The following is a 27425-nucleotide window of genomic DNA, read 5'->3' as shown; positions in this document are numbered from 1 at the left end:
AACCTTAATGGTTTGAGCTATGAGCTTAGAAAGTATCTGCAGCTATGCTTGACTGTTGCTTTTCCCATGAGGGCCTTAAAGGCATGATAGTGTTTTCTTTAACATTGAGCATTGTAGCAAGCAGTAATTCAGCAATGAAACTTGGCAGTAATTCTTCTAAATTACCGTAAAAAGTGCATGAAAGCTGACACCATTCTCATCCAAAACCTACTAGACTCAAGAGGTGCTAAACAAATAAGAATCAAAGTTTATCCAAACAGTTCTTTAGCATGAGCCATACATATCTGTGATGCTAAAGTATCCTCAGCAATGATAGTGAGTCTCGTGATAAGCTCTAGCTGACTTAACGTGAGAAACACTAGGTATTTTTCACTTGAAAACTCAAGTCCATTTTAAGGTTACTAAGTACAGATTTAGAAGAGAGAAATTCAATCTCATAGTTGTGTAAAGTCTGTCTCTAAAGTACTCCACCTTTTGAACTTCTCTGAAGAAAAGAAAATTTAAAATGCAGCCCAGGAGTCAGTATCTTTGACTTAGAGCCTTCTTTCTGAAGGGAATCGTATAACTGAAGTTCCTGAAATATCCTTAGGGTAGAGGTACAAGTAGGCATTCAGAATCTGGAGGGTTATGCGTAAGTGGAAGGTCACATCTACAAAATTTTTCTTCTCAAAAGTACAGTTCCTCAGAACAAGACGTATTTTAATACTTGAATACAAAGTAGATACCGAAGAAATTTTTGGCATGTCTTTTGGGACTGGGAACATTTTTAGTCCACTTAAATAATGTATTAAATATTTTAAAACAAATATAAATAACATCAGTGGCGAACAAAGTTTAGCTGGATTCAGATGTACAATACTGAAAAGAATCCAAAAGTCTTTCTAAAGACTTTCAAAAGTCTTTTAAAAATACATGCCAAGAGATAAAATTTTGTAATTCGTGTCAATCTTTTTCTCCAAAATTCATTCGAGGAGCATGATTTCTACCATTCAGAACAAAATACAATTTTTAATTAACTTGTACACTTGATGTTTGCATATCTAGGTCCAGACACAGATAAAAGCACATGTGTAGTAAAGAGTATAGGTGAGAAACTCATTTTCTCCTAGCAAACTTGAATGAGTATGTTGGATGGCTGCTTACAGCTTTGCAAATGAATTGGATCAGTGGAACTTTTGCTAGTAGTAACAGCATATGCAAGCAGCACAGAGGAGATGGAAATCAAATTAAATTTATTACTATGTCAATCAAAGCATAGTTTCTTTTCAGAGGTAAATTGTCTAGCTGTGGTGGTCTGATGCATAACACTGGGCATCTTTTGCTGATTCTCCTCTGTGTTGCTGTACTTATGCTATTACCATCCTCATTCTTCTGGGTCCTATAAGGAGGTTAAAAGTGTTTGTTTAACGTGGCCAGTACATGTAAATTCAGTCAAAATTCAATGGAATATTAAGCTGGTGCATTAGTGTCCTACTTTTGGTTCCTTGATATTCTGCATGATCTAAGAATGGGTGGGGAAAAAATTGCTGGGAAGTCCTTTTCATTTCTTCTCTCTTCTCCTCCTAAAACTGCTAACAGAATTCAAAAATGGCCTAAATATGTCTGCCATTTCAGACTCAAAGAAAGAAACCTTGTATTTTGAAAGGAGTCTCTTTTGTAGTATGTGTCCTTTGTTCTGAGGTTTTTTACTTCGTTTACTGGGTTATACAGTTCATCAGGATAAAAGAGCTATAGCTCCTTCTTCCTGCAGAAAGTAGAAATGAAAAGTTTCACTGGTAGTTTCTAAATTGTTTTCATGACTTTTAATATTACAAAGTGCTTTAATAGAAAGTTGTAGTTCCTCTAGAATGAGAGTTGTAGGCTTTGGTCCAATAGCGTGTTCCTGTTTGAGTTAATAATACTAAAGCTCTTATTTTCCAAATCAAAAACTCTTAAATGTATTTCAGTAAAAAAGAATATGCATTTCTCATTGTTAATGTCTAAGTGTGTTGGTAAACTACATGTTCAAAGCAGCATATCTCATGCAGCTTAGCAGTTATTACTCGGATCTCTAATTCTCTAGTTTAAGTATATTTATTCAAGGACTTTTGACCTAAAAACAAAGAACAGCATGAGCCTATCTAGTGATTTTTCCAAAGGGGCACTGATTCCTTGTTTGTCAGACAGCTACACATTTGAATAAAATGATCCTCTGTTTTCAGCCATGGTGCTACTCTTCAGGAAGCACAAAGTCCTTGATCACAGTCAGTATCACCATTCCTACCATGTTCTTCACCATAAGAGACAATGATGCGGGTTTTATTCTGATAATGATTTTTTTCATGTTTGATGTTCACAGGTATAATAGAAGAGTTGTATTTCGTTGATTTTGTGGTTTAATGCATGAAAAGTAAGATAAGAGTTGTTGATTAGTTTCTAGCCTTTGTAAGGAGAGTAGGCTTAAGAAACTGACCCTGAGCATGAAGTAGTATTTGTCCTATCCCTGAGATTTTGTGGCCAAGAGCCTGAGTTTGCATTTCTAGGGCATAAACATATTAAGATAGGTGAAATTGCATTACTGGAATGAAAATGACAGTACAAGTCAAAAATTATTGTAAACACTTTCTTGGATGCAAGTATTTTGTGCATACAAGATAAAAGAAAAAATAGTTCTTTGTGATTCTAACAATTTAAATTATAGCTTATATACCTTATGCAGAGGAAAATAGGAGAAGAACAGAAATTCTAGCTGTAGGGCCAAGTACTGCCTTCATTCCCTCTGAAATACATTAAAACCATTTTATTTCTGTGTAAGAGGCAGAGCGATGCTTTGAAAAATGAATTTATTTCATTTTATTGCAGTGTTTTGAAAGGTTTATTATTTAGCTGCATATAACCTCCACAAAATGAATAATGAACTGCCGTATCTGAAGTCTTGTCCTTCATGCTTTGCCTCACATACGATTCCCTTTTCTTATAGCTATTTTATTCATCAGATTAGGTCTTGTCATCTTCACAACTCACACAACAGGAAATCAATAATTAATTATGGATAGGTAAAGCAATGCCTCAGTGATTTCCTGAAACGTCCCAGAGTTGCACTATATAAAACCAGGGATAGTTTCCTAGCTGTTTCGCACTTGGATAGATTTGGCAAGTAATTAACATATCTCTCCCTTATCATGTGTTTCTTCATAGCTAAAATCAAGGGAGGAGATGTAAAAGTACAGTAGAAGATATGTGATTAGAAGATGGTAACACTGCACACCAAAAAAAAGCATTTGAAAAAGAGAAAACTGGCCAAGGTCATCTGTGGTATTTTGAAAGAAAAAAATGGGGTGATACTTTCAGAAGAATATAGTACCTCAGGCTCTGTGATAACAAGAGAAACACGGGGAAAAAGTATTCCAAATTATTTTGGGGTAGAATGCTGACAATAGAAGAACAATGTCTTTGCTTTCAGAGAAGCTGCGATGGAGTCTGGGAGGTCCGTGTCTCATTTCAAAAATACTGAGTTTAACCACTGATTCTGAAACTGTCACTTTAAAGAGCCTACAGAAATCTGAATAATCCTCATCCAGTGCCAGACAGGTTTGCTGTGGTTAATGGCTGTGTGACTAGGAGCCGTTCTTTAAGCCTCATGCTAAATATGTATTTCTCTTTCGGCTTCTTAAGCAATTGAAATTCTGCTGTGTCTGGGATGCAGAAATGGTTACTTGTAAGTAAAAGCCATTTGTACATTGAAATTCCAAGTAAAAGGGAGAGAAGTGCTGAGGTCAAGCCTACTGTACGTTGTAAGAAAGGAGACTGAAATGGTGTGTGTGTGTGTGTGTGTATTGCACGACCGCACCGGGCAGGGAGCCATCAGGCACTGCAGCAGGGGGCCGAGAGTCCCTGGGAGACGCAGCTGCTCCAGTGGCAGCTCTGCCACCCAGGCTGGCTTAGCCCTTCACTGCCCAGCCACCGCTGCTCTTTGCCTTGGCTCAAGTGATGGCACTGCTCCCGTGGTGCTCTCAGCAGGTTCTCCATCCTCTCCCCTCAGTTATATCTGTGCAAGGGAGGAGCGAGTAGCCTTCCTCTGGAGCTCACACAGCAGCAGGTGTCATGCTCCCAATGTAACCTGTAACCACTAAGTAACTGGCATCATCATCATCATCAGAAGGCGTGGGAAGCAAGCTGTTTTCCTTTAACCGCTTTGGCTAAGTGGTCATATTGTGAGCAACTCCTGCACTTTTATCCAAATTATAATACTTTTAAATCCCCAAACTTGAATAAGTTCTCTGTTTTAAGTAATCTTCTGGCTTTCATAAGCTGTGGAAATAAGACTATAAACATAAATACTAAAATCCTCAAATTAAGATAAACTTCAATGATCCATGTCTTCACTTTGTTGATTTTGAGGGCCTGGCTCATAAGTCTTTGGGAGAGGAGGGGAAATGGGACAACTGGAGTCAGCAGCCCTTTGTCTTTTGAAGCCACAGAAATTACGCCAGATTCCCACTTGCAGGCTTAATGCAGAATTAGTTTGAAGGATTTAACCCAAACAGCAACTGCTGATGTGTAAGCTGGGAGAACACCAGGATCTTCCAGGCTCAATCCCTACTCCTCTCTTCAACAGTGTGTCTTGAATTGCCACTTTGGAGGCAAAAGACAAAATCCTAGGAGTAAAAATGTCAGTATACTGCTTATAATTGTTTGTAGCTTAGCTGACGGCAGTAAAAAAACACCAGTGAAGCAGATTTATTCAGAATACATCATAAAGCAGATCAATGCTCAGGAATTCTCTGCTGGTTTTGAGTTTTCCTGGAAACAATGCAAGAAAATCCAGGAAGGACAATCCTTTCAGGAATCATTTTCTGATAATAGGATTGGCACTGTAAATTCAAAGAAAAAATGTAAGACCATCTTTATTTTTAAATTAGATAGTTTATCTAAAACTAGTTTGTTTTTCAAGAGTCTTTCTAGGGTTTTTGGAGTTGTAAGAATTTAGTTGAAATGGCTCTTCCAAAGTAAACACACTTCAGGTACAAAGGCAGGTGCCTTTTTAGAGAACAGCCCTCTCTCCATCTCTCCTTCAGCAGCTGACATTTCCTTGTCAGCTACTTTGGTGGCACGCAGGGAGCAGTCCTGCTAGCATACTTAATATTCAGGTGTGTTGGTGGGGGGTGGTTAGTCTCTCTGCTGCCATGGGGCTGGCAGAGGGAGAGAAGTCAGGCTCAGTATCTCTGTTGAGAAGCACTGGGAAATGTATTTATTCTTTCTCTTCTATTAAAAGAAAATAAGATGATCCCAGGTTGTTAAAGCCTAATGATGAGTGTTGCTGGTTGGTGAACATTTAAACCACAGTATTTCAAAATTCCCATTTAAGAGCTCTGTGAGATGCATATGTGGATCACCCCAACCTTGTTACCATTTTAGATTTCTCACCACAGTCAAGTCACGCACATAATTTTCATATGTCAATGAATGTAGATAATTTGATCCAGTTCTAATTTCTGTTATGTCTTATTAGCATTATGACAACAAATTCCCAGTGAAGAATTGCCCGGACCTGTGTAAGTCTGATGAGCCTTGACTTAATTCACATCGGATTTATCTTTTACTCTAGAGAGTGTCACACTGGTGCACACCAGTCAGGGTGTTTCATTTAACCTGACAGCAGTACTTCAGCTTGTGAAAGAAGCAACACCAGCAACTCAGAGCAATGTCTGGCTGAGTTTCAAAGCGAGTAGATCCTGTTACCTACTTACAGGCACTTTGTCTTATTGCTGTATCACCTACTTCTAACACCATGATGGGTCTAGTTACTGTTTCCTGCAAGTGGTTGCCTATCAAAACTTCACATTTCTACAGCTTGTTACCATTACAGGAGCAGTTATTATTACAATTAATATCCTGGAACCAGTAAAATGCTGGCTTACAGACAAGGAAGTAGGATGACCAAACAAGTCCGGTCCTGTATGCTTCAAGTCACTTGGAAAATGTGTATTAAATCAAGTCACAAGAGGATCAGGCCTGAAGCAAGAAGTAGCATGCTGGAGAGTTTGTAAACTTGGGGAAGACAGAACACAACATTGTAGTTTCTCAGGTTTTAGCCGTTTCATTTATTGGGTTTGTTGCATCATTTTTGTTTCTTATCCCTAGTGGGATTTCTCTGCTTCCAAGAAGTTGCTCTCCTTCTCCCTGACAATGTTAGGACATCAGTGGCCAGGAGTCAGGGCAGACTATGCTCTTCAGCACTGAAAGATAGTGATGTGCATGCAGCCACCATACAGTTTTTCTGAACTACTCAGTGCTTTTTAAGTCAGTGTCTTCTTAGCGGCTGATGAACATCACCAGTCAGAGGGTAGAGCTTGTTTTTATTTTTGCTGCATGGCTATTAGCACATGAGCTGATACGAGGTTTCTTTCTGAGTGGATGTCATGAGATCGTCCAGGCTAGGCACTGCTGGCGATGTTGGTGCTCCATCCCCGACTTCCCATCAGGGCTTAATTTCATTCAGTTCTCATAGTGTTACTATACTACAAAATAAGAAAATGGTGTGTCTGATATCACCCACCTCCTCAAATCATCTCCTCAAGTCAAGGAATCCGCTACTGGAGAGTTCTGAAAATTTGAAATTCTTGCAAACACAATAGAAAACTTCATCTTTCCCCCTACATTTTAAACACAAACAGAATAATGTGGAAAACCCAAATTACATTCTCCTAAAATACTTATGCAGTAGATGTTTGGCACAGTAAGTATAGTCATCCCCCCGCCATGGGCTTGAAAAAATTTATTTTCAAAATGACTTGAAGTTGAGCAGGGAGACAAAGGACCAGTTCACTCCTTAAGCCCAGTAAAAGATGATCAGTGAGACTACAATATCACTTTTGTTTTCTACAGTGGTTATCCAACCCCCACCCCAAATCTAATCCCCACAGCTTTCCCAAGAACATATTGTCAGCAACATGTCACTGCCAATCAAGCTTTAATGTTTGGATGTTATGGAGTATAACTGAGGGAGAATACATATATTCATTCTAGGCAAAATATAGAAAAATGCCCAGTAGAAGATGCCTTGGAAGAGACGATATGGACATATAATGCTATTTCTGTACTCTGCTTATTCTGTGCCCTCCTGTAGTGTGCAGTTGCCACCTATTAATTGATTGCTGCAAGTTAATAAATGCATCCATTCTGTAATAGAATTGCATTGAATTTCTTTCCAATTTGTCAGATATTTTTGTCTTACTCTTCCTCTCCTGCATCACGTTTGTGGCTGGTAAATTGGTTTCAGAAACGTAGTCTCACACACTTTGCTTTTGAGTTAGCTTTCTTCTCTGCAGGACACTGCTATATACTGTACCTTTAAGTATCCAAATCAATTTAATTAAATTTCATTACAGGCACTAGAGCTGAAACAAACTAATGAAAGCAGCCATCATGTCAGGTGGTATTTATCTCGGCATTAAATTGAAAATACTCCCTTTAGGCTCTTAAAAATTAGTTTCAATATTTAACGCTAATAGCTTTTGGAATTGTTGATGAGGATAGTTTAAATGAATTTGTTACAAACTGTTTACCTTTCCAAGGAAAGGAGCTCATTCCTTGCGGCAGAAGAGAGCTAAAGATAGACAACCTAAAAGTATTGGGGTTTTGAAATACTGTGAGGTCTGGGAGCTGCCCATAATGCTGTTGAAAAACACCATGAAGGTTGTACAGTGTTAGCAATATGCCTTGTTTAGTCAAAAGCAATGCCAAGTCACCACAGTACTTGTGTTAGAGTTTATTGTTGCCTGACTTGTTTTATTGAGCTGGTTGGGCTTGCAAACTTGAAAGTTTGTAGCAGATTTTGTTTGAAGACCTCATAGGCACTACTCTCAGCAGAGAGAAAAAAGAAAATTTGAAGGGGGGAGAATGAAAAACATCTGCCACACAGAAGAATGCTATTGCCAGCATCCCAACTACAGCTGGATTTTGCTCCCTCGCTGTTAAGGCACCTTGCAATGCTGTTTCTGAGGAAGCAACATTGACAAAGTACCTGTTGATATTCTTCAGAACAAAACTGGTGCCACGCGCTATTCCAGTAGAGACCATGGGACCGTGCAGATAACAGATTTCTTTCATCCACTTCCCATCGGAACCAGGGTCCAGGCATTACTGTAAACAGTACAGATAAAATAGACAACAGGAAGAAAGGTTGAGGGGAAGATTCAGGTCATTTTTTTCTGAACCACATGCCAGGGATTTATTTGGGGGAAGAAAGAGTGCAAAAGGACAGTGTACCTGGCCATGCATGGATCCAGATCCACAAAGCTGGAAGCAGTTATGACTTGCACTGTGTAAGCATGGCTGATGTCTACTCCTTTTTCAGGCAGACAGTAATAAATAGTCTATTCTTTCTCCTTTTATCAGATACAGAGTCTGTCCTCTTGGTATCTTCCTCTTCAACAGTCTGTTTAAAAGAAAATAAATAATCAGAAAAGTGTAACAGAGTAAATTATAAAGAGTCACCTTTCTGGTAAGAACTTCTGACCTCAGAGAAGGAGGAAGAAGGGAACCATTTTTCTTCATCAGGACAAAGGCATAGGCTTCTCACATGTTTGCTACTTCATTTTTATAGTAGAGAAATCACCATGCAAGTTATTATTAACAGGAGATGTAAAAATAATGCTATGTTATTTACAGTCTTATGCCTGGATAAGATTATTGGACTTAAGCTATCATTATAATTACAGCTATAAACTATTAGTTCTTAAAAATATATATGTATTATATATATACATATACATATATATATATTGAAAAGTTCTGAATAATTTCCAGTGTGATTTAACATTAAGAAGTTAGGGCTTTACAGATGTTTTTGTTTGCATTCTCATTGATCCTTTCCCTGGGTTGGAGGATGCAGCTTGTGTAGAAGGTGCTTGTTGGAAATGAAAGATTCGATATAAAAAAATTTAGTTGCAGCAAGTGGTATTAAAGATTAACTATTTCTATTTTCATGTTATTACTGTTCTTAATTAACTGATTTTCTTCCTTATATTTTTATATATGACTGTCATGAAATATGAGGTACAGTTCAGCAAAGTGTCCTAAACATGAGTGACCTCTGTGGACAAGCACTCACTATGGACTCTATGACTACTGTAAAAGCCATGGCCCAGACTTCACTCTTCCTTTTTTTTTTTCTTTGAAATTATGACTGAGATACATGCATGTTTATACAAATGCATTATGTAGGGAGTGCAGACATTCAGAATCCGTAGTTAGGAGTCACCTCTGTCTATCCTAATTTACTTATAACACTTCTCTCTACATCCAGTATCTTCTTCCCTCCTGCTGTGTCACAGTCTTGCCAATTTCTCTTTTCTAAAAATTTAGTGGAAGGAGTATTTTTTAAGCCATTTTCTCTTGCAATTCCGAGACCCAGGTGCCCCTGGTTTCTGTGGAGGGAACAAAGTCAGAGAGATGCCTTGGGCAAAGACAGAGGAGGGGAGGGCGTGGGATTCAGGGTTGGGTGTCTGGAGGAGCCTGATGTAGGGGGTGGGAATAGTCTTTAGTACCTCAACAGAGAGTTATTTTTCTGTAAGTAAGAGGAAAATTCCAACTGTTTTTTGTAATATTTTATTGTGTTTATTTTTATTCAGCATTTCATTGCAAAACTTTGGTTTAGCACCATGCCAGGTGCGTGACTCAATTTCCACTGAGCCCAACAGGAAGTAGGCATTTTTAAAGGCTTATGCCTTCAGCGCAAGACAGGGAAAACCCTTGTGTTACTGATTTAGATTTCACATTAATCAGGGATAAAGACAGTTAAAATCTATCAATACTTTAAGACCATTTGAAATACTGTCATTTAATAAGAGCACTAGCAAAAGTCAATTTACTCTCATAATATTTTCAAACTATTTTTAATATCCTTTTAAAAATGTAAAGTACATTATTTTGGATTATTGCATTATATTATGTTACAGGAACAAAACATGTATGATTTAAACTCTCCTTTTTTATTTCTGAACTAGCTGTTTCTAGTGTTCATATTACTTTGTTTCTGTTTTTTAAATACATCACCATCACCACAGTTTTAAATAGATGGAATAGAATTTCTTTCTGTACATCTTGGAGGAAAATGAGGAAATGAGGAAAATGCATTGATTCTTTTTTCCCTCATATGTGAAAAAATGGGCAGTTAATATAACTAGGCTACAGATACCCAAATAGTTGCAAGAATTTTGATAATCTTGGATCTTCACCATCTACTTACTCCAGAATTTCCTTATATGATAAAAATGATTTAAAGCAAAAACTAATTTTCACCATGAAAACAAGTAGTCTTATGATTTGGAATATTTTCATAGCCAGAACGCCATTTGCAATGTGAAAATAGAGGCATGGAAAAAGACAGAACTATTAAACAAATAGCCTAAGAAGTTGTTTGATGTTTTCATAATTTGAGTCTTTATGAAATGTGTTGTTTTATAGAACTTTCTGCATTTTAATTTTTCTCCTGATGTGTCAGTACAGTCAGCATGTTGTATCCTGCACCACCAAAAATATTTGCCACCCAGTGGCAGGAAGAAGATAGTAACCTACTTGTGTATACATATTGAAAACCCTAGAGGAAAATACTCTGTACTTAAAGTGGTTGAACCGTATAGCGTTTTCACTAACTACTGTCGCAATGTTTGATGTTGCAGGATGGATGGTCGCAGTATCACTTTGTAGCCTCATCTTCAACAATAGAAAGGGATCGGCAAAGACCGTACTCTTCATCACGCACGCCCTCCATCTCTCCCGTGCGCATGTCTCCTAACAACCGCTCAGGTAAGACCAGGCTTTCAGGACTGAAGTGAAGACAGACATATTCCATCACTGTCATTTTCCTTCTTTAAGCAATGTCACTGGCACCCGGATTTGTTGGTAACAGTGGTGGAAGGGCACAAAATACATTTTTTACTGTTACCTGGATTATCTGTTCAGAACAGGAATAATTTTTTTTTATTAACATCTTGTAAAGTTTTACAGCCACAAGAACATTCCATAAATTTTTGTTATGAATTCTCATGCAGTGTTTTCCTGATTGAGATTACCTGACTAGATCTCAGGGAAATGGTGTCCGCTAGTAACATGAGGAAATTCTGTTACTTATTTTGCTGTTCATGAAAACCACTCTGTTGTTTGTGACCGCTCTGCACAATTAGCAGAATTTGAAGGATCCACTTTATTTTTTTGTCAGCTCTTACTCTGATTATGTGCATGTGTATGTAAGTGCGCATACACATTCATATGTAAGTTTCACAAAAGATTGACAATGGGTTTTCATGTAACGTTGATGGCCTATTTACACCAGCTATCATTAATTCTGTATGATCCATACAATGTAAGTATCTTAATTTATGCTGCAGTGTTAATTAATTTTTCTATTCAGAAATCTGGGCATTTTCCCCTCAGCTTATTCTAAGGTAGAACATGCCTAGGTTAGATAAAACCATTCCCAGTGAAAGTCTTCTAAGATACACAGAGTAAAACAGTCAGCCTTTCAGTGTGCGTTTTACTACTTGTTTAATCAAATGCTGTCATTCCATAGGTATACCAAGAGTTCAGGATTAAAACTGGCCAAACTGATTATTGCCATCAGCATTGTGCCATAGTCTTGTTTTTAAGCAAATTGTCTTGTTAATTATCTAGAAGTTGCATCTTAGTTCTGTAGAACAACCACTGAGGAAATTTGCAAATGTAGCCAGAAGAACAGTGAGAGCTGCTCTTCATTTTTCAAAAGCTGTCATTACACAAGTCCATAAAAGGCTCTTGTTCCTCCAAACTCCTCCAAAATCTTATTTTGACTGTAAGTGCAATGCACTTAAAATGTCTGGCCCTGAGATCTTTGTTCTGTCTCTTGCCAGAACTGTCTCCTCAATTCTGTTACTCTATTGCATAAAGAACATACTTAAAGAAATTTTGGATGAAATCTTACTGCCATCATCAGTTATCATAAGACTGAAAAGGACAAATACTGTGGCTGTTTCTGAAAGAAGAAGAACCCGTGTAATTACAGACCAGTCAGCTCAACTTCATTCTAGAAAACAGCTGGAACAAATAGTCACGATCTGAGCACCTCAAGGGTAGTAGGAACATACGATACTGCTTAACTAAGAGTATCTGTTTCTACATAGTAGTGTAAGTTACTGTCTGTCTGGTAGTATCCGTATCAAATCCAAACATTGTTTTGATATGATTTGTTCTTACAAAATCCACCTGAATTCCTGCTACAACATAATTAAAACACTTTGTGAAAAGAATAGTCAGTAAACGAAATCTACTGTAATCAGTAAGACTCTCACCCAAGATTTTTATAGACAAACTAGGGCAAGCTAGCAAACAGTCCAGAAAATGTCATGTGTGGTAAATACAAAACTGACTTAAAACCATTCCTAAAGAATGGGTATTGCTTATTGCCAGAAAGGAAGAATGCTTTGCTTGGAGGTTTGCCTTGGGCCCAGTACTCTTCAGTGGTTTCATTAATGACCCAGATAATATACAAAGGGTGCCGATTATCTTTGCAGGTGACATAAACTTGGGAGAAACTCACATACCTTGAGTACCATGATTGGAATTCAGAGTTATCCTGAGAAATTGGAGATACTGTCCAAAGGGAAAAAAGATCCAATCCTTTACAAATAAATTATAAGAATATCTGACTAGACAAACATTCTTTAGAAATGATTTAGGGATTTTTGTCAGTTGCGCACATGAATCAGGAGATGGAGAAATCAGGATATGAGGACACACTGAATGTATATGTTTAACTTGAATAAGAGAAACACAAGATGGGGACAGTAGGAAGAGGTACACACCAAGTCTTCAAGTACGTAACAGCATGAACTTTCTCTACTTTCATAGCAGACAAATGGAAATAATGAGCAGCAAGGAGTCAGGCTAGACATCAGGGAACATTTCCTAACAGTAGGGAAACAAAGCGCCGAAACAGACTGCTTGGAGCAGTTATGTGATCTCTGTCATTAGAGATACTTAGTTTTAGATTAAAATCTGTCAAGAATTATTTCTGTATACTGGATCCTACCTTGAGGTAAAGAGTTGAAGTAAATGAACTCACAATGTCCCGTGCATCCCTAGGACTTGGTGATAAGATGCTTAAACTAGTGTGGAGAGCTCTGTCTTCTTCTCTATGTCCTTTAACAATACGAGCAGAAAACCTTGATAACACTTTGCAGTATAATGTCAACTAATGATTTTATGTCTGCTTCCAGTAAAAACTCTGAAAGAGGGCGCTTCTGGATCTTACACTTGACAGAAAGAAGTTGTTCTCACATGGGTAGAGAGACATAATTCCCACAGGGAACAGAGAGAGATGGTTTTGTCTTTATCAGTCAATTTTCTTCAAAACACCAGAGTGCTTAAAAGCATTACCAGTGTATGTGAAACAAGATGCATCCCTGTTTTAGCAACTTTTTCAAGGTTTGCATTCTGGTTTGCTCCCTGTTAGACTCAAATTCCCATTAGCTGATTCGGTAATTTAATGTCATGTTTCTTTATATCTGCTGGATTATCAGCTTTAGAATTACATCACTATTGACAAGCAATTTAAAAGCAATCTTCACTTCTAACGGCTTCATAAGGAAAACCATCTGTCCCACATTTGCTCTGTAAATTCAGAGGCCAGGGCCAGCAGAACCAATCTAAGCAGAATTCAGCATCACTTATGCTTCCCTACTCCTTAGTTAAGTACAACTGCTTCCCTGCTCCTTAACTAAAAAAATGTAACAGTTTAGAGATGCTGAAAGATATAACTCACAATCAAACCTCACAAATTAGCATGTCTTACATTTTTTTAAATTTTTTTTTCCTTCTTTTTAAGCAAGGACATTGTTACTGCTTTTGAGGTTCTTTTGAGATATCAAATATGTGGGTAAAGCCAGGGAAGGATGTGGAAGTAAGCACCATCACTTTAGTTTTTGTACCACTGTGCCTTCACAAGGCTCTGGGGTGCTCTGCCACTCACCTTGTACTCCTTCCCCTTCCCTCCACAACAGGGGAAGTGCATTGTATCTACCAACACCTAAATATAGTGAAGTCAGTTTACTTGAAAGCCATTATTTTTCCCTCTGCTTTTCTCCTTTTCCTAAGCATCACAAGCTCTAAGTCTTCATGATCAGTGCCAGTGATCACCTTCACATTCTCCAGTACGTGAGAATCAAGTACAAACCCAGTTCTCTTCCTAGTCACCTTGTACTTCTTTTAGCCATACCACGAGTATAGGTGATGAAGGAGTTAGCTTTAATAATACCTTAAAGTAGCAGTTGTTGTTTTAATGGCAATTGTTTGCCATAAAAAATATGATATTTAAAAACAGAGAAATTATTTGAGTTACCTTTAAGTGTTAGGCATTCTTTGCTACATGTTTTCTATGAAAAACACCTTTCTTTTCTTCCCATCTCCATCAGAGTCATTTATTTGGTTTGTTTATTTTCAACAGAGAAGGAAAGAAACTATTTTATAAGGGTTTTTCCGTACAGTTGAAAGTTAACAGTCTTTTCAACTGAAATAAAATAATCATTTGAGAAAAAAAATGAAGTGCCTATACCAGAAAGTTTCAACAAGTTATGAAGAAATTGAAAAGCTGAAGGGGAAAAAAAAATATTATGGTACTTTTTTCATAATGATCATCTTAGACATTGGTGTAAGTGAAAAAGAGTAAAACATTCAGAGAGGAAATTTTGTTTAGAGTTGACTGTCCCATAAATAGATTTGTCCTGTACTTGAAGTAACAGCACCTTTTCTTTTCATCCATATGTGGTAGTGTTTCTTCAAACAGCTTAATGTTAGTATGCTAACAAATATAAACTTTACTAAAATGTTTTTTTAGTGAACTCTAGAGTTTACTCTAGAATTAAACAATACATTCAGTCATATGTAGCGAGAAAAAATAAATCCATTTTTGTGATCTAGCAAGTGCCCCAGCCTCACCTCGGGAAATGATCAGCCTAAAAGAAAGAAAAACAGACTATGAATCAACTGGAACAAACGCCACTTACCATGGAAATAAGGGTGAACACACTTCTAGGAAAGACACCATGACAGGTGAGATCATGCTTGCATAGCATATGTAAAAATCAGCTGTGATAGATGGCTGATTTTATAGGCTTGGCTGGGTTTACTGTATTATAGAAAAGAGTCATCCTGCCTTTGGTTGATTCCAAAATTTAAGCCACCTTGAGAAATACAACTGAGGAAATATTTGATCTTAATGAATACAATGCTATGTGAAAATGATTTGTGAAGACAATGTTTCTTCACAGGAGAAAGGCTCTGAAACCAATTCTACATTTCTTTTTAATTTTACGTTTGCTTTCATTTCAGAAGGAAGTTGGTAGATCAGTTTGAATTAATTAGTGTTTTTTCTGCAAGCATGACAATGAGCATGTGCAGTGATCCCTAACACCTCTCTTTTGCAGGGAATGGCTTTCCAGGACCAGTTAGCTTATTTTGCGTATCAGTCATTTCTAGGAAATTTGGTAGCTGTTTGTAAAGTCTATCCATGCTGCTTTCTCAGCTGGGCTGATTTAAATGCAACAATTTTCTCTGTGTATGTTATGGCATCTATTGCAGGTTTCACTGAAGGCCTCTCTCCCCTAGTGAGCTCATGAACCTGTTTTGGTAATCGTAACATTTTGAGTGCTTTGCCCGGTACTGCACGTCTTCATTAATTCCCTTGCAAAAAACATATTGGTCTCCATCACCATTGCACAGGCTTCTATAACCTCTATTGAACATTTTGTTACATTTATATAGTGCCAATCATCATGGTGTCCTCTTCTCCAAATGCTACCTCAGAGCGAGCAAAAAATCACAGCGAGGAGTCACTCTGCACTTTCTGAATGCCTGTTACCTTCTCCCATGGCCTCTGTAGAGGCTTTGCTCAGAGGATGCCAGAACAGGTTGTCTTTGTGTTTCTCAGCTCATTGGGGACACCAGGAACATGCTGACTCGTGTCAAGCCATCCATACTAGCTTTCAAGCCCGCATTCAGGATATGAGGATACTCATACTGCATCTACTGTATTACACACTGTTGTGTAATCAAAACCTAAAGACCAGGCTTTGAATTTGTGTGAAAATGCAATATGGAACAGTTATTAGCATGAAAGTGAAAATCTGAAGAAGAGGAATGGCAGTCAAGAGCATTTGGAAACCACAGAAATGAGAACTGTTCTGAACAGCATCTGCAGGGTACTGCGTGAGATTGCAGCAGATTCAGTCAAGGTACTGCATTTTATGTGTCTGTAATATTTTGAGTGTTTCATAGTCAGTGCACAAGATTGTTCTCTCAAACACTTCAGTGGTTCTTACTTGTGTGATTGTGAAGGACAGGACTGCATTTTTTTCAGCACTTTGTCAAGGATCCCTGAGGAGGGAATCTCAGGAGTAAGAGCAGCAGGCTGAAAGGCAGAAACATTAGTATTTTGTTCTAGCTGTATCTGCAGATTTAGACCACCAGATTATATCAGAAGGTTCACCAAAAACAAAGTGTTTCCATGTGGAAAGTCTGTGTTTCCTTACAGATAGTCTTGTCTCTCACCACACATTAAAAAAAACGGGTTTTCTTTTTTCCCAAACCTTTTCATTTTCTCTTCTACTGTAGTGTTTTTCTTCTCCCATTACTGTTTCCCTTCTTTCCTTTCTCTTTCAGTATATTTTTCAGTGTGAGGTTTGTACTTCCCCAGTAACCTTTGCTCCACTTTGATTTTTGCATCTTGTTTTCCTTTAATATCTGCTTGTATTTTGTCTGTTCTTATTGATCTTTTGGGTGAGTTTTTCATAAGGAAACTTGAAACTCAGCATCATGCTCAGCTATCAACTATTCTTCCAGCTACTGAGCTCAGTGAGAAAAATCAAAACCAAAATCAAATTGAAAAGCATAACAGTATTTCACAATCTTACATGACCATTGTACAAGTGAATATGGAATTAACAAATCGCTTTCTCTCTCTTTCAGATCACCAAATCTGTGCTCATTTGGTCTCAGCTCAAATTAAGCACTATTTTAAGAACAAAAGAAAATGACAGGAGTCTTGCTCGTCAGCATTCAACATGAAATCTGTGTAACATATTTGTAGCTCATTAAATAATAAATATTTCATTAAAAAACAATATAAAATCAGTATTTGTGGTTTTAATTGTGAGACATTTTGACTTTACACGTATGGTCTAGTATAAGTTCATGTGGCAAGTTCATTGCAGTGCCTGTATTTCATTTTGTGCATCAGACAGTGCATTATAGCTATTACATCCACAGAGCCTATGGGACTGAGATAAATGTTTTTTCAGGTTCCACCTGGTGCATACATATTTTGAGCTGCTCTTGTATTTTGTGCCAAGCTGATGTATTACACAAAGCTTTCTTTGACTTACGGATTTATACAGAATGTAGAGCCATAGCTGTAGTCCCAATTTATCCATGACTGTGTCCATGCTCTTCTCCAAAGCTCTTCTCAGTTTATAGTTCAAAAATTTTATGACCTCTTTGCTGGGACTGAAATGAAGGTTTTTTGATGGATTTTTGAAGTAGAAGTGTTGGCTTCTTGCCATTGTGGGGAGTTGTCAGGAAACCTGTGGGAAAAATGGAGAATCTATGAAGTAAACAGTTTGGCTGAAGACGATAACTTCTATTGATTTCACAAGGACAGCTTAAAAATAGAGGAACAATATCAAAGTTCTCATTGCCCTCTTCCCTTCACAGGTTTATGATGCCTTGTATATTTACTATCCATCTTCTCTGCAGAAAATAATAACCAATAATAAAATTTTATCACCTAAAGTATATTTTTAAGACAAAAACTATTATATTCCTTTTAAAAAAACAGGAACTATAAGTGTATGTGATAATTTTATTTATGCCATGGTGTTTTCCCTGAGAACAGGGAAGATAAGGTTGCTGTATACTATCATGGGACTCCTACTCTTAAGTTCCTTTTGCTTTGTTAGTTCCCTCACTGAATTAATATGTGCATCACAGTCTGCAGCCTGTATCTTCATTTCCACAAGCAGAAACACCTTCTGATTTATTTATTTTATTTTGGTGTCAAGAATTGATCATTTATACTTTTGTTATTTAAACTTACTTGTAAGTCCCTGCACATTCAGAACACAACCAACCATAGCTACAGATGTTCAGGTTACTTGAACTTATTATTACTTTAAGAAACCATAATACACTGTAACCTTTTCTCATGCCCTTACCTCATCTTTCATTGTGCAGGAAGGTGGCAGTTGTAGTGACAGGTAGTGATCTCTGTTACCTGAGATTTTTGAGGTACAGAGGCATTTTCCTTTACTGTCTTGAACTAAATTTTAGAAAATGGAGTCCTGCTGCTTATAGCTGAAAAAGCAAGTTACGCAGTACCAGATGAGAATGACTGCCTGTCGAGCTGAGCTTTCCTTTCTTACTATCAGTCTGTGTTTCTGAGGGCTAAAGGCTAGCACCTTGGTATTTTGAAGTGTCTGTAAATGTGTTCAGAATAAATACTTACAAGAACTAAAAGCCAAATATTAAACCATGAATGAAGTGACTAGGATATATGGGAATGGCTTCGATCAGTGATTCTTTTGTCACATAAACCAGTGAATGACATAATTTTCAAAACTGTTGTCAGCTTTGAAGAAAACTGCCGTGAAGTTTTTGGGGGTTTTTTTATGATTTTTTTTTTTTTAACCAACATCACCTTGAAAACTGAACAGGGGGGGGAAAAAGAAGGTATTTTTCTATAATGTTCTTTATGCCGTGCAACCACAAAGTACTGCAGGTTGATCATAGTGCTCATTTTAGAACCTTCGCAATTTTGCCTAGTAAAAAGTACCTCTTCAGTATTACCATGTTTAGATACTGCCTAAAATACACTTACACACACACACTCATCACTCCTCAAATCATTTCATCTGCAGCTACAATTCTCACATCTCTGGAAGAAAGTGTGGCTTCTGGAACATCTCCATCTCTTACTCCTTGTAGCCCCTTCCTCTTTCTTGCCATGTTTTAGAAAAGAAAATTATTAAGTTCTCTTTCTCTCTGATAATTTAACTATGATTGTACAATATTAACAGCAAAAATCAGATACTAACCACACATTATCTGTACATTCATCTAGTTCATTCTCTCCCTTCTTTCTTTTATATTTGCCCTCTGCTTTTGGACAGCAAGAGTCAACTGCTCACTGAAGCATGGCAGAGTGGGAATGGAGTTCCCAGGGATGCCGCCTGCGTGTTCAGAAGCAGGTACTGGAGCAGGGCTGCATGCACTGCTAGGAGCTACATTGCTTGACTTACATTTCCTCCAGACACACAATAATCTCAGCCTCCCAGCTAGACTAAGCCAAGATTTCTTGTTCTTGAAGTCTTGGGATTCATTTCCAAGCATTTGACATGTCACTGTTTTTATTACATTAAGAAAATTACTACTTTTTTTTTTTTAAAAAAAACTTGTGAATTTGTATCCACATCACTGCAGTGAAATCAGCAACATAGACTGTTTTCATAAGCTGATAATACCCATTTTCCATCACAAACTATGTGATCTAGGAGACTGTAAGTCATCAATCTGGCATGTGACATTTCTGAGCACATCAGTGCAATGCACAGCTATGCACCAACTCTGGACTATTTCTAATTTTGTAATAGTCATGATTATTAGTGGAACATATGCACCATATGCCTTTTTATATACCTGTAAAAAGATGGAAAGGTCATATGACCCTCCTTAAAGTCTCACTGATTGCATGTAGGAACAACATATAAATTAGCATGTGTCCAGTTTGCTATTTTTCATCAGATTCTTCATAAAACCCTCCGATGTTGCACCTTATACCAGTCTTTTACTCTTGACATCAAACAACCATGAACAGTATTGTCCCGTCTGGACTGAGTATGTTCAGTCATGCCTCGCTAAAAACTTGCATGCATGAAACTTCAACCCTGCTTATCTTACTATTTATATACATGAAGACAAAATGGTTACAAGAAGTTCTTCCTCTGTTTATGAGTCACAACACATTGAATGTCACTTTCATTTTTTTCAAGAAGTAGCACTTCACAAAATGGGTAGCTGAAACACTGAGTATCTTTAGATCTTGAGAAGAGGAATCTGTATAACCCAACTTCTTCTAGCACTTTGCGGGGCAAGCAAAAAGCTCAGAAAAACAACATGGAAAAGATGGTATCAAGGAAAGATCTGTCATTTGTACTACTGAGAGTCATACCATCTTGAGATGCACCAGAAATAGCAATGCTGATGTGGACTCCTCTGATACCAGAGACTGTCATCAGGAGTGAGGTTTTCAGACACTAAAGCAGAGGGTGCAACTGGAATATAAAAAACACTGAAATAACAGTCAAGTCTCACATCACTTAAGGTAGGTGACAAAATCCAGCCTGAACAGAGAGAATCTCTGCAGATCAACCCTTCAGCACCAACATCTATGACAAAGACAAACTACTCAAGCAGTCATAATTTCCATCTGTTAGCATCTATTAACACACAGGTGGAATTAAGAGTACCTACCACTGGAAAAGACCAACCAGCATCTGTTACTATAGCTCGTATTCTTCCCACCTTCAAAGAAGGGATCCTGCTGCACTCCTTGGAGGACTCCAGAGCGCTTCTCCATTTACTTACGCAGGACTGTGCATTGTCTCAGTAACTGCATGCAGCTCTTCAAGGAACAAATTTTTTCACCCCTATTAGTTAATGGCTATGAAATGAAAAATCTCTCTTTCCAGCTGTTAGGGCTCATCACCCCACCATACAAGCTCTGTCTTTATCCTGTTTCAAGAACACCCTGAATAACAACACCACGAGATCTGTAAAGCAGCAACATGGAGCAGTGCACCAAACTCTGACAAAAATTATACCCTCAGCATGGAACCCATGGCAGATGTGAAGATCAGAATTGGCATATTACAGTCAACCTTTGACTGAACACCATGCCATTCCTTTCTCCACAGAGGGTGCAGTGGTGGGGGGAAAGACAGGCAGTTGTACATGCCGGGGTCCATGCTAGCAGGTTGCCAAAGGAAGAAAGAGTGGTTACTTCTACAGTAACTGTGATTCTTCTTAGTGATGTGACTAGCATGAATGCCATGCCCAGCTTTCAGCTCTCATGCTCAGTCCTAACCCCCACAGGTTTTGAGTTGTGAAGGTATTAAAAGCAACGCTTGGTGTCTCCAGGTTTTATACCATTGCACGGAGACCTGAGAGAAGTCACGTGAGCAATGTGTTTCAATTCCACTGATTACTCTGATTCACAGCTACTCAATTTTTTATTTCAGGCACGTGCCTTTATAATGACGGTCCTCATGAGAGCATCAAATCATTGGTTATAATGTCTGCAAAGTTAATAATGCATGCCCAGTAAGAACAGTGTGCAGCAGCCACATAAAATGCTGCTCTCATATTGTTTCAAATATGAGAAATAGCTACAATCTTTCTAGTCCTACCAGCAAACTAAGCTTCAGCTAGATAGCCAAATCAAAGTGATGAGTGAAGTCAGCTTTCAGGGAAAATCCTTAGCTTTTTATGTGGGTTTTTGGGGCAGGATGGGAAATAAATTTTTGCAGAACTGTATGATGTTGTCTTTGGAATTACTTCTGATTTCCAACTCAGCTCAGTTTTGTCTGTGCATTTTAGTAGTAGGACATCTGAGAAGAAAGTGACAGCAGTTCATGATTTGAGACTATCTTGGCCAGACCTCTTCAGTGTAACTACAGATTACTTTTTTGCATAACTCATTTTTCCATTACATTTAATCACTTTCTCCACGAATGCTTTTCACAATATAGCAAAAGCACTGTAGGATAAATAATCCACATCATCCAACTGAAGTTAAAGTACTGAAATGATTCTTAATCTCAATATTTACAACTGTTACCTGTTTAGTGTATGTGTGATATAAAATCCCATATATAACCTGAAATATAGTACTGAATGTTAGCTGCATATGAATTTTTTTTGTTGATTTATATGTGAAGTGCACAAGATCGGTATGAACACAACATAGCGCCTGTTACCATTAATAAGTGTATAGCATGCATGTACACCAAAGCAAAGATTATGTCTGTTTAGTGGAAGGAAGTAAAAACAGAAGTCTGCAGATGCTTTTAAAGATTTTTGTGTGGGGAAAACAGGCACTGTATAACATATTTAATGAAACCTTAAGAATTCACTTTGAAGACAAAGAGGTATGTTTGGTAAACCTGCTTTTTCCTTCCTTTTTTCTCTCTCCAGCTCAGAACACTGGAATCTCAACTTTGTACAGGAATTCGTATGGTGCACCTGCTGAAGATATCAAACATAACCAGGTAAGTACGGAGATTAAAATTTTACTGTTCCAGATGGCAAAGACCAGTGTAACATTTTACATGGAAATGAAGAAGAATATCACAAAGAAAATCTAAGTCTAGATTAGAGGAACTGAGTCACCTGGTTGTGCAAATGCTAGCAATTCCACTGGCTTCAAACAAGTTATGTTGTTTATGCTAATGGACAATTTCAGCCCAAGTTTCAAAAATGTCCAACAGATTATGCCAGCACATGCACAAAAATTATCTAAGGTGTTTAAGCCTGTAACTCATAATGAAATCAAGAGGGGCTTGGGACGTGAATGCCTTTGAAGTTCTGGATATGTGTGATGCAGGCTACAAAAGCCAAGCTAACGTTAGTGGGCACTTCTCCTGGCTCTGGTATCTCATGATGTCCCATGTCAGTGAATTTGGTGAAGTCTGGCCATACTTACTTGAGTATAGCCATCTTAAAATTCATCACTACTGCTGACACCGCACAGCTCATGTGCTAAGGCATCCTAGCAAAAACTGAAGTATTTAACAGGCCTGGAGAAAGAACCACCTGTATCTCTTGCAAGGGCATGCACACTGTACTTAGGTGTAGCTAAAGCCCTCAGATTTGCCATTTAGCATAACTGCAACAAGGTTTTGTGTTTGTTTTTTAATGTATGCATCAGGGCATGGGCAAGAGAAGAACTAGCATTTCATCGATAAGGATACTTTCCCATGTATATACATCCAAGTCATTCAGTCTAGAGCTTTAGGACTCTAAAAATGTCCTGTTCCTGAAAACCAGAAAACAGTAAGTGCATCTGAATGAGGTGGGCATTACAAAAATGTAATTGGCAGCATGGCTGCCGAGCTGATGTGCTCACAGAAAAAGGGTGGTTGCAGTATCGACATGTGGCGTTCATATGGCTGGTATTTCCAGCAGAGTATTTCCTCGGTCCCTAGAAAACAGACATTTTTCTTCAGCCGTAGACTTTGTTTCATCATTAGATGTAATGCTACTTTATCCTTAATTACCACAACTCCTTAATATTTTCACAACTTCCCTATGTAATGTGCAAAAGTTACATCATTTTTCAGCTAGAGAAATGACGCCAAAAACATTTAAGGAAAGCACTGAAAATTATTACTAGTATCAGATGGGTAAATGAATATTTAGTAAAATTGATAAAAAATGTTTTTCTTTGAAAATTTTTACAAGATTACCTGAAGTCTCCATTTAAGAGACTGATATTTCAGTTTTAATTCACAAACTTAAGGTAAAGAGAGTTTCTGATATTCTGTGACCCCATTTCTCTTTATTGTTTTTTTAATTAGCCAGTATTACCTGTGGTGCATCATATTCTTTCTTTGTGTGAGCCGGTTCAGTGCATGAAGGTGTTTCTGCTTTTATTGCATTTAAAGAGATTAAGCCCTTCTAATTAATGCAGTCTTTAGAGAAAATAATGGTATGAGGTGTTGTAACAGCAGGTACACTCTGCAGTCATGAATCAACTAATTAGATTTTGGGGGTAAGAGTGAGCTAAAAGAAAACACAACAACGAAAAACAAAACACACACACACACCCTTTTCCCACTTGCTTTCTCAGTGAAATGTCAAGTTTATGACTGACATATCAGAATGTTTTTAGCTAAAAAGAACCCAGAAATACTACTTCAATCCCCTATTTTCTGCTCAAAAATTGACTGTATCTAACTTTTTGGCATATAAATAGGTTGTTTGATACAGAATTCTTCTCCTGTGTACAAAATTAGACACCTGTGTTTGAATATGTGAAATGAAACGAGGGGCTGAAGGTCCTGTACACCTTGATAGCAGTACTAGTAATAGAAACTAGAGTAGTTATGCTCCCTTGTGCAGTTCTGATATTGGGCCCAGTCTTGTAAAATTGTTAACGGGATTGTTAAGTGGATGTAGGCAGCTGTTTGCACTCTGTGCATAGAGTCCAATACAGGCATGCTTTGAAAGAATATCAGAGTTTGGGACATAGCAGTGCAACTGTTCCTCTCTTCTCGAAGGAGCATTTCTAACTCTTGCAGAGTCAGCAGGATCTGGATCTGCAAAGTCTTCTGACACCAGTGTCTGAGCATCAGTATTTCCAGTGCTGACCATTTGAGGATTGAAAGGCTATATGATTTTGCAGTCACAAAGTCTGCCCAAACATATAGAGGTAGCATAGAGTGAAAGGTAGTGTTCCACTAAGATAATTAGCCTGTGTTTATATATAAATTTCAGATTTTAATTAAGTCCCAACCATAAAAACAGAGACTCGCTAGGGCTGTCTGAAAAAAACTTCATGGCAAACTTAGGTTAGGGAGCCACCTGAGATTTTTTTTCTGCATATCATAGATATTTCAGCTTCAAGGCAACTTGGTGGAATGCAGCAACAACTCAAGATTGCCAACACGAAGTGTTGAGGAGGTGGTAAGAAGACGGTTCTGCTTAACAGTAGCAGAAGAACACATTTCAGGGCACTTAGGTTGACATTTTCTCATGTCAGTGCCCTGAAGACTATAAATGGTTCTTAAGGATATGGTGTCACCCTAAATCTCACTTGCGGCAAAGGCAGCTATAAAATGTTTAGCATCTTTGAGTGTATATTGCTTCCATTCAAATTCTTCAAGGCTGACTTTTGGTCACCAGTGTTTGCATTATATAGCTGCAAAATAGTCAGAGCTTATAGTTATGAAAGTAACCGTAAGCTACGCTGATTGAACTACTTTTGAGGTAAACCAGTGTCCTTAGCAGCAATAATATTAAATAATAAATGTATTTAATAATAATATTAAATAAATGTCAAGAAATATAATGACAAGGTAAAGCTGTGGAATTAATTCACTACCAAGCAATACCTTGAGTAGATGTTAAGATAATGCACAATTTTGTATTTCCAACACGATAAACATAAGTGAGATTTACTCCTTCCATCCTGTTGTCCACAATGAGTTGTATCTAACAAGCTGTGGGTGTTACTATCTTTCAGGTTTCAACACAGCCAGTTCCACAGGAGCCCAGCAGAAAAGATTATGAACCATATCAGCCGTTTCAGAATTCAACAAGAAACTATGATGAGTCCTTCTTTGAGGACCAAGTGCATCATCGTCCACCTGCAAGCGAATACAACATGCACCTGGGACTAAAGTCAACTGGCAACTACGTCGACTTCTATTCAGCTGCTCGTCCCTATAGTGAACTTAACTATGAAACAAGCCACTATCCAGCCTCTCCCGACTCCTGGGTTTGAGACTTGGGCAGATACAAAAGCTCCAGGAACTGTGCATGTGCATGCATACCACAAGACATTTTTTTTCCTGCAAATTTAGTTTGTTAAAGCCTGTTCCATAGGAGGGCCCAGATAACCAGTATGGAAAAAATTAAAGAGATTTTTTTAGAAGGCTAAAAGATACGAAAGCTAAACCTGGGAGTAATTAGAAAGAAATATATATACATATATATATTTTACAGTGTGGGACAACTTTACTGTTGGCCTGTAGAGTCTAAAGTTCGGTGCTGTGTATTGAATGTGGCTGAAGGAAGGAGGGAGAACATGACAGTGGATGTGGGTCAAGAGTTAAGCACAAGTAACTGAGCAGCGTACATACTTTATGGGGAACAGCTTCTCACACTTTGTTTAATATCCTCATTCATTGTGAATCTAGGCTTCAAGTTGCATTTGGGGTTTCCTCTGTACAGCAAGATGTTTCTTGCCTTTTGTTAATGCATTGTTGTAAAGTATTTGATGTACATTACAGATAAAAAAAAAAAAACAAGTGCATTGTGTATATTACACCAATGCCACAGTGTTTCTTCATCTATGGTTCTAAATATTGCTTCAATTTCAAATTTTGAAAGATGTATGAATTTCCAGTTTTTTGTTTTCTTTTCCCCGGTGCGTTTTAACAAAAAAAAAATCAAAAAAAATCAAAAAAACAAAAAGGAATATTTAGCAGTATTGTTTGTTCTGATATGTGAATTTGTTTGTGGCAACTAAAAAAAAAAGGCATTCAGCAGTTTCTGACAATTAACATTCATCATTCCACACTCCTTGTCAACAAAGTGCTTTTTCACTGCCTAAAATTTTAGATGTAGATATTTGAAATAGATTTTTTTCATTTATACCAGTTTTCTTTATGATGATACAGTGTTAAAAGAAAATAAATTACAATTGATCTGTCATCCATATTTGCTAAGAATGTCTATTTCCAAGAACCTACCATACAAATACACATTCTTACTTGTGTGTGTCCACGTATGCATAGTATTCTGTGTGCGTGTGTGTGTTTGAGTGTGTATGTTTGTGTGGTGTAAGACTTCTTTTCATCCAGTGTTTCCTTGTTCAAGCTTCAATTTTTGTTTGATTTTCAGTTTTTTTAAACAGTGGAAACTCCAGTATGTGCTTTCTCTTACTCACCTTCTTAACCATTGAAAACAATTCAAAATTGTTAGGCCACATACTCACAAAGGAAGGGGTTATCGGATTTTTTCACTGACTCCTTCACTCTTAGGTGCCATTTCCTTTAAAGTAGCATCTTTTGATCTTCTCTTGAGAAAATTTCCTTACTCTCCAGACACCAACCAGCAAATGCTCAAGGAAGGCAGAGTTTGATCTTGCCATCTCCCTGAGTGAATGGAAAACAAAGACCCAACAGACTTAAGTCTGGAGTCTCCAAACTCTTCAGGTTACAGAAGGGTCCAACTCCTGAACCATTAGGACAATCATTTATTTAACCCATACCAAAAAGAAAACCCAACACCCAGAACACATTCCTCAAATATGAAAGATACCAACCATTTCTGTGCATTTAAAGTAAAACCCTAAAATATAAAAACTTTAAGGGACAGAATTTTTTTTTTTTTTTTAATTAAAAAAAAAAGAGGAAGCTAGGCTAGGAGGCCAGAAGAGCTGGCATATTTATCTTAGCTCTTGGGATTCTGGTAAAAGTAAAAAAAAATAATCTAACCTTTTCTCATTTCTTTGATTCAGGCAACAGTTCAACATACAGTTTTCACAGCACAAGACCCACCACAAATGGGAGTAGTTGTAAATTGCTTAAATTACAATTAAGGAATTTGTTTCAGGTTGCAAACATTTCTGTGAT

General features: G+C 37.6%; 1 protein-coding gene across 7 annotated transcripts in view; it reads left to right on the top strand.

Moving 5' to 3' along the window:
* CTNND2 (catenin delta 2) overlaps nucleotides 1-26502 on the top strand; it is a 696862-nt gene extending 670360 nt beyond the window's left edge. For 4 of the 7 annotated variants that reach the window (XM_074826001.1, XM_074825976.1, XM_074825992.1 and 1 more), the window contains 4 exons: nucleotides 10665-10791; nucleotides 14935-15066; nucleotides 22261-22334; nucleotides 25310-26502. In XM_074826001.1, coding sequence (XP_074682102.1) covers nucleotides 10665-10791; nucleotides 14935-15066; nucleotides 22261-22334; nucleotides 25310-25570 — 594 coding nt within the window. In that variant the 3' untranslated portion in view covers nucleotides 25571-26502. Of the gene's footprint in view, nucleotides 1-10664; nucleotides 10792-14934; nucleotides 15067-19178; nucleotides 19257-22260; nucleotides 22335-25309 lie in introns of all 7 variants that reach the window. The other 3 variants (XM_074825966.1, XM_074825956.1, XM_074825947.1) reach the window with 1 other exon arrangement.
* The last annotated feature ends 923 nt before the right edge of the window (nucleotides 26503-27425 follow it).

This window comes from Strix aluco, chromosome 1, assembly GCF_031877795.1.
Source record: "Strix aluco isolate bStrAlu1 chromosome 1, bStrAlu1.hap1, whole genome shotgun sequence".
Lineage (NCBI taxonomy): Eukaryota > Metazoa > Chordata > Aves > Strigiformes > Strigidae > Strix > Strix aluco.
The sequence above is the reverse complement of the archived record's forward strand: the minus strand, read 5'-3'. Positions and strand labels throughout refer to the sequence as shown.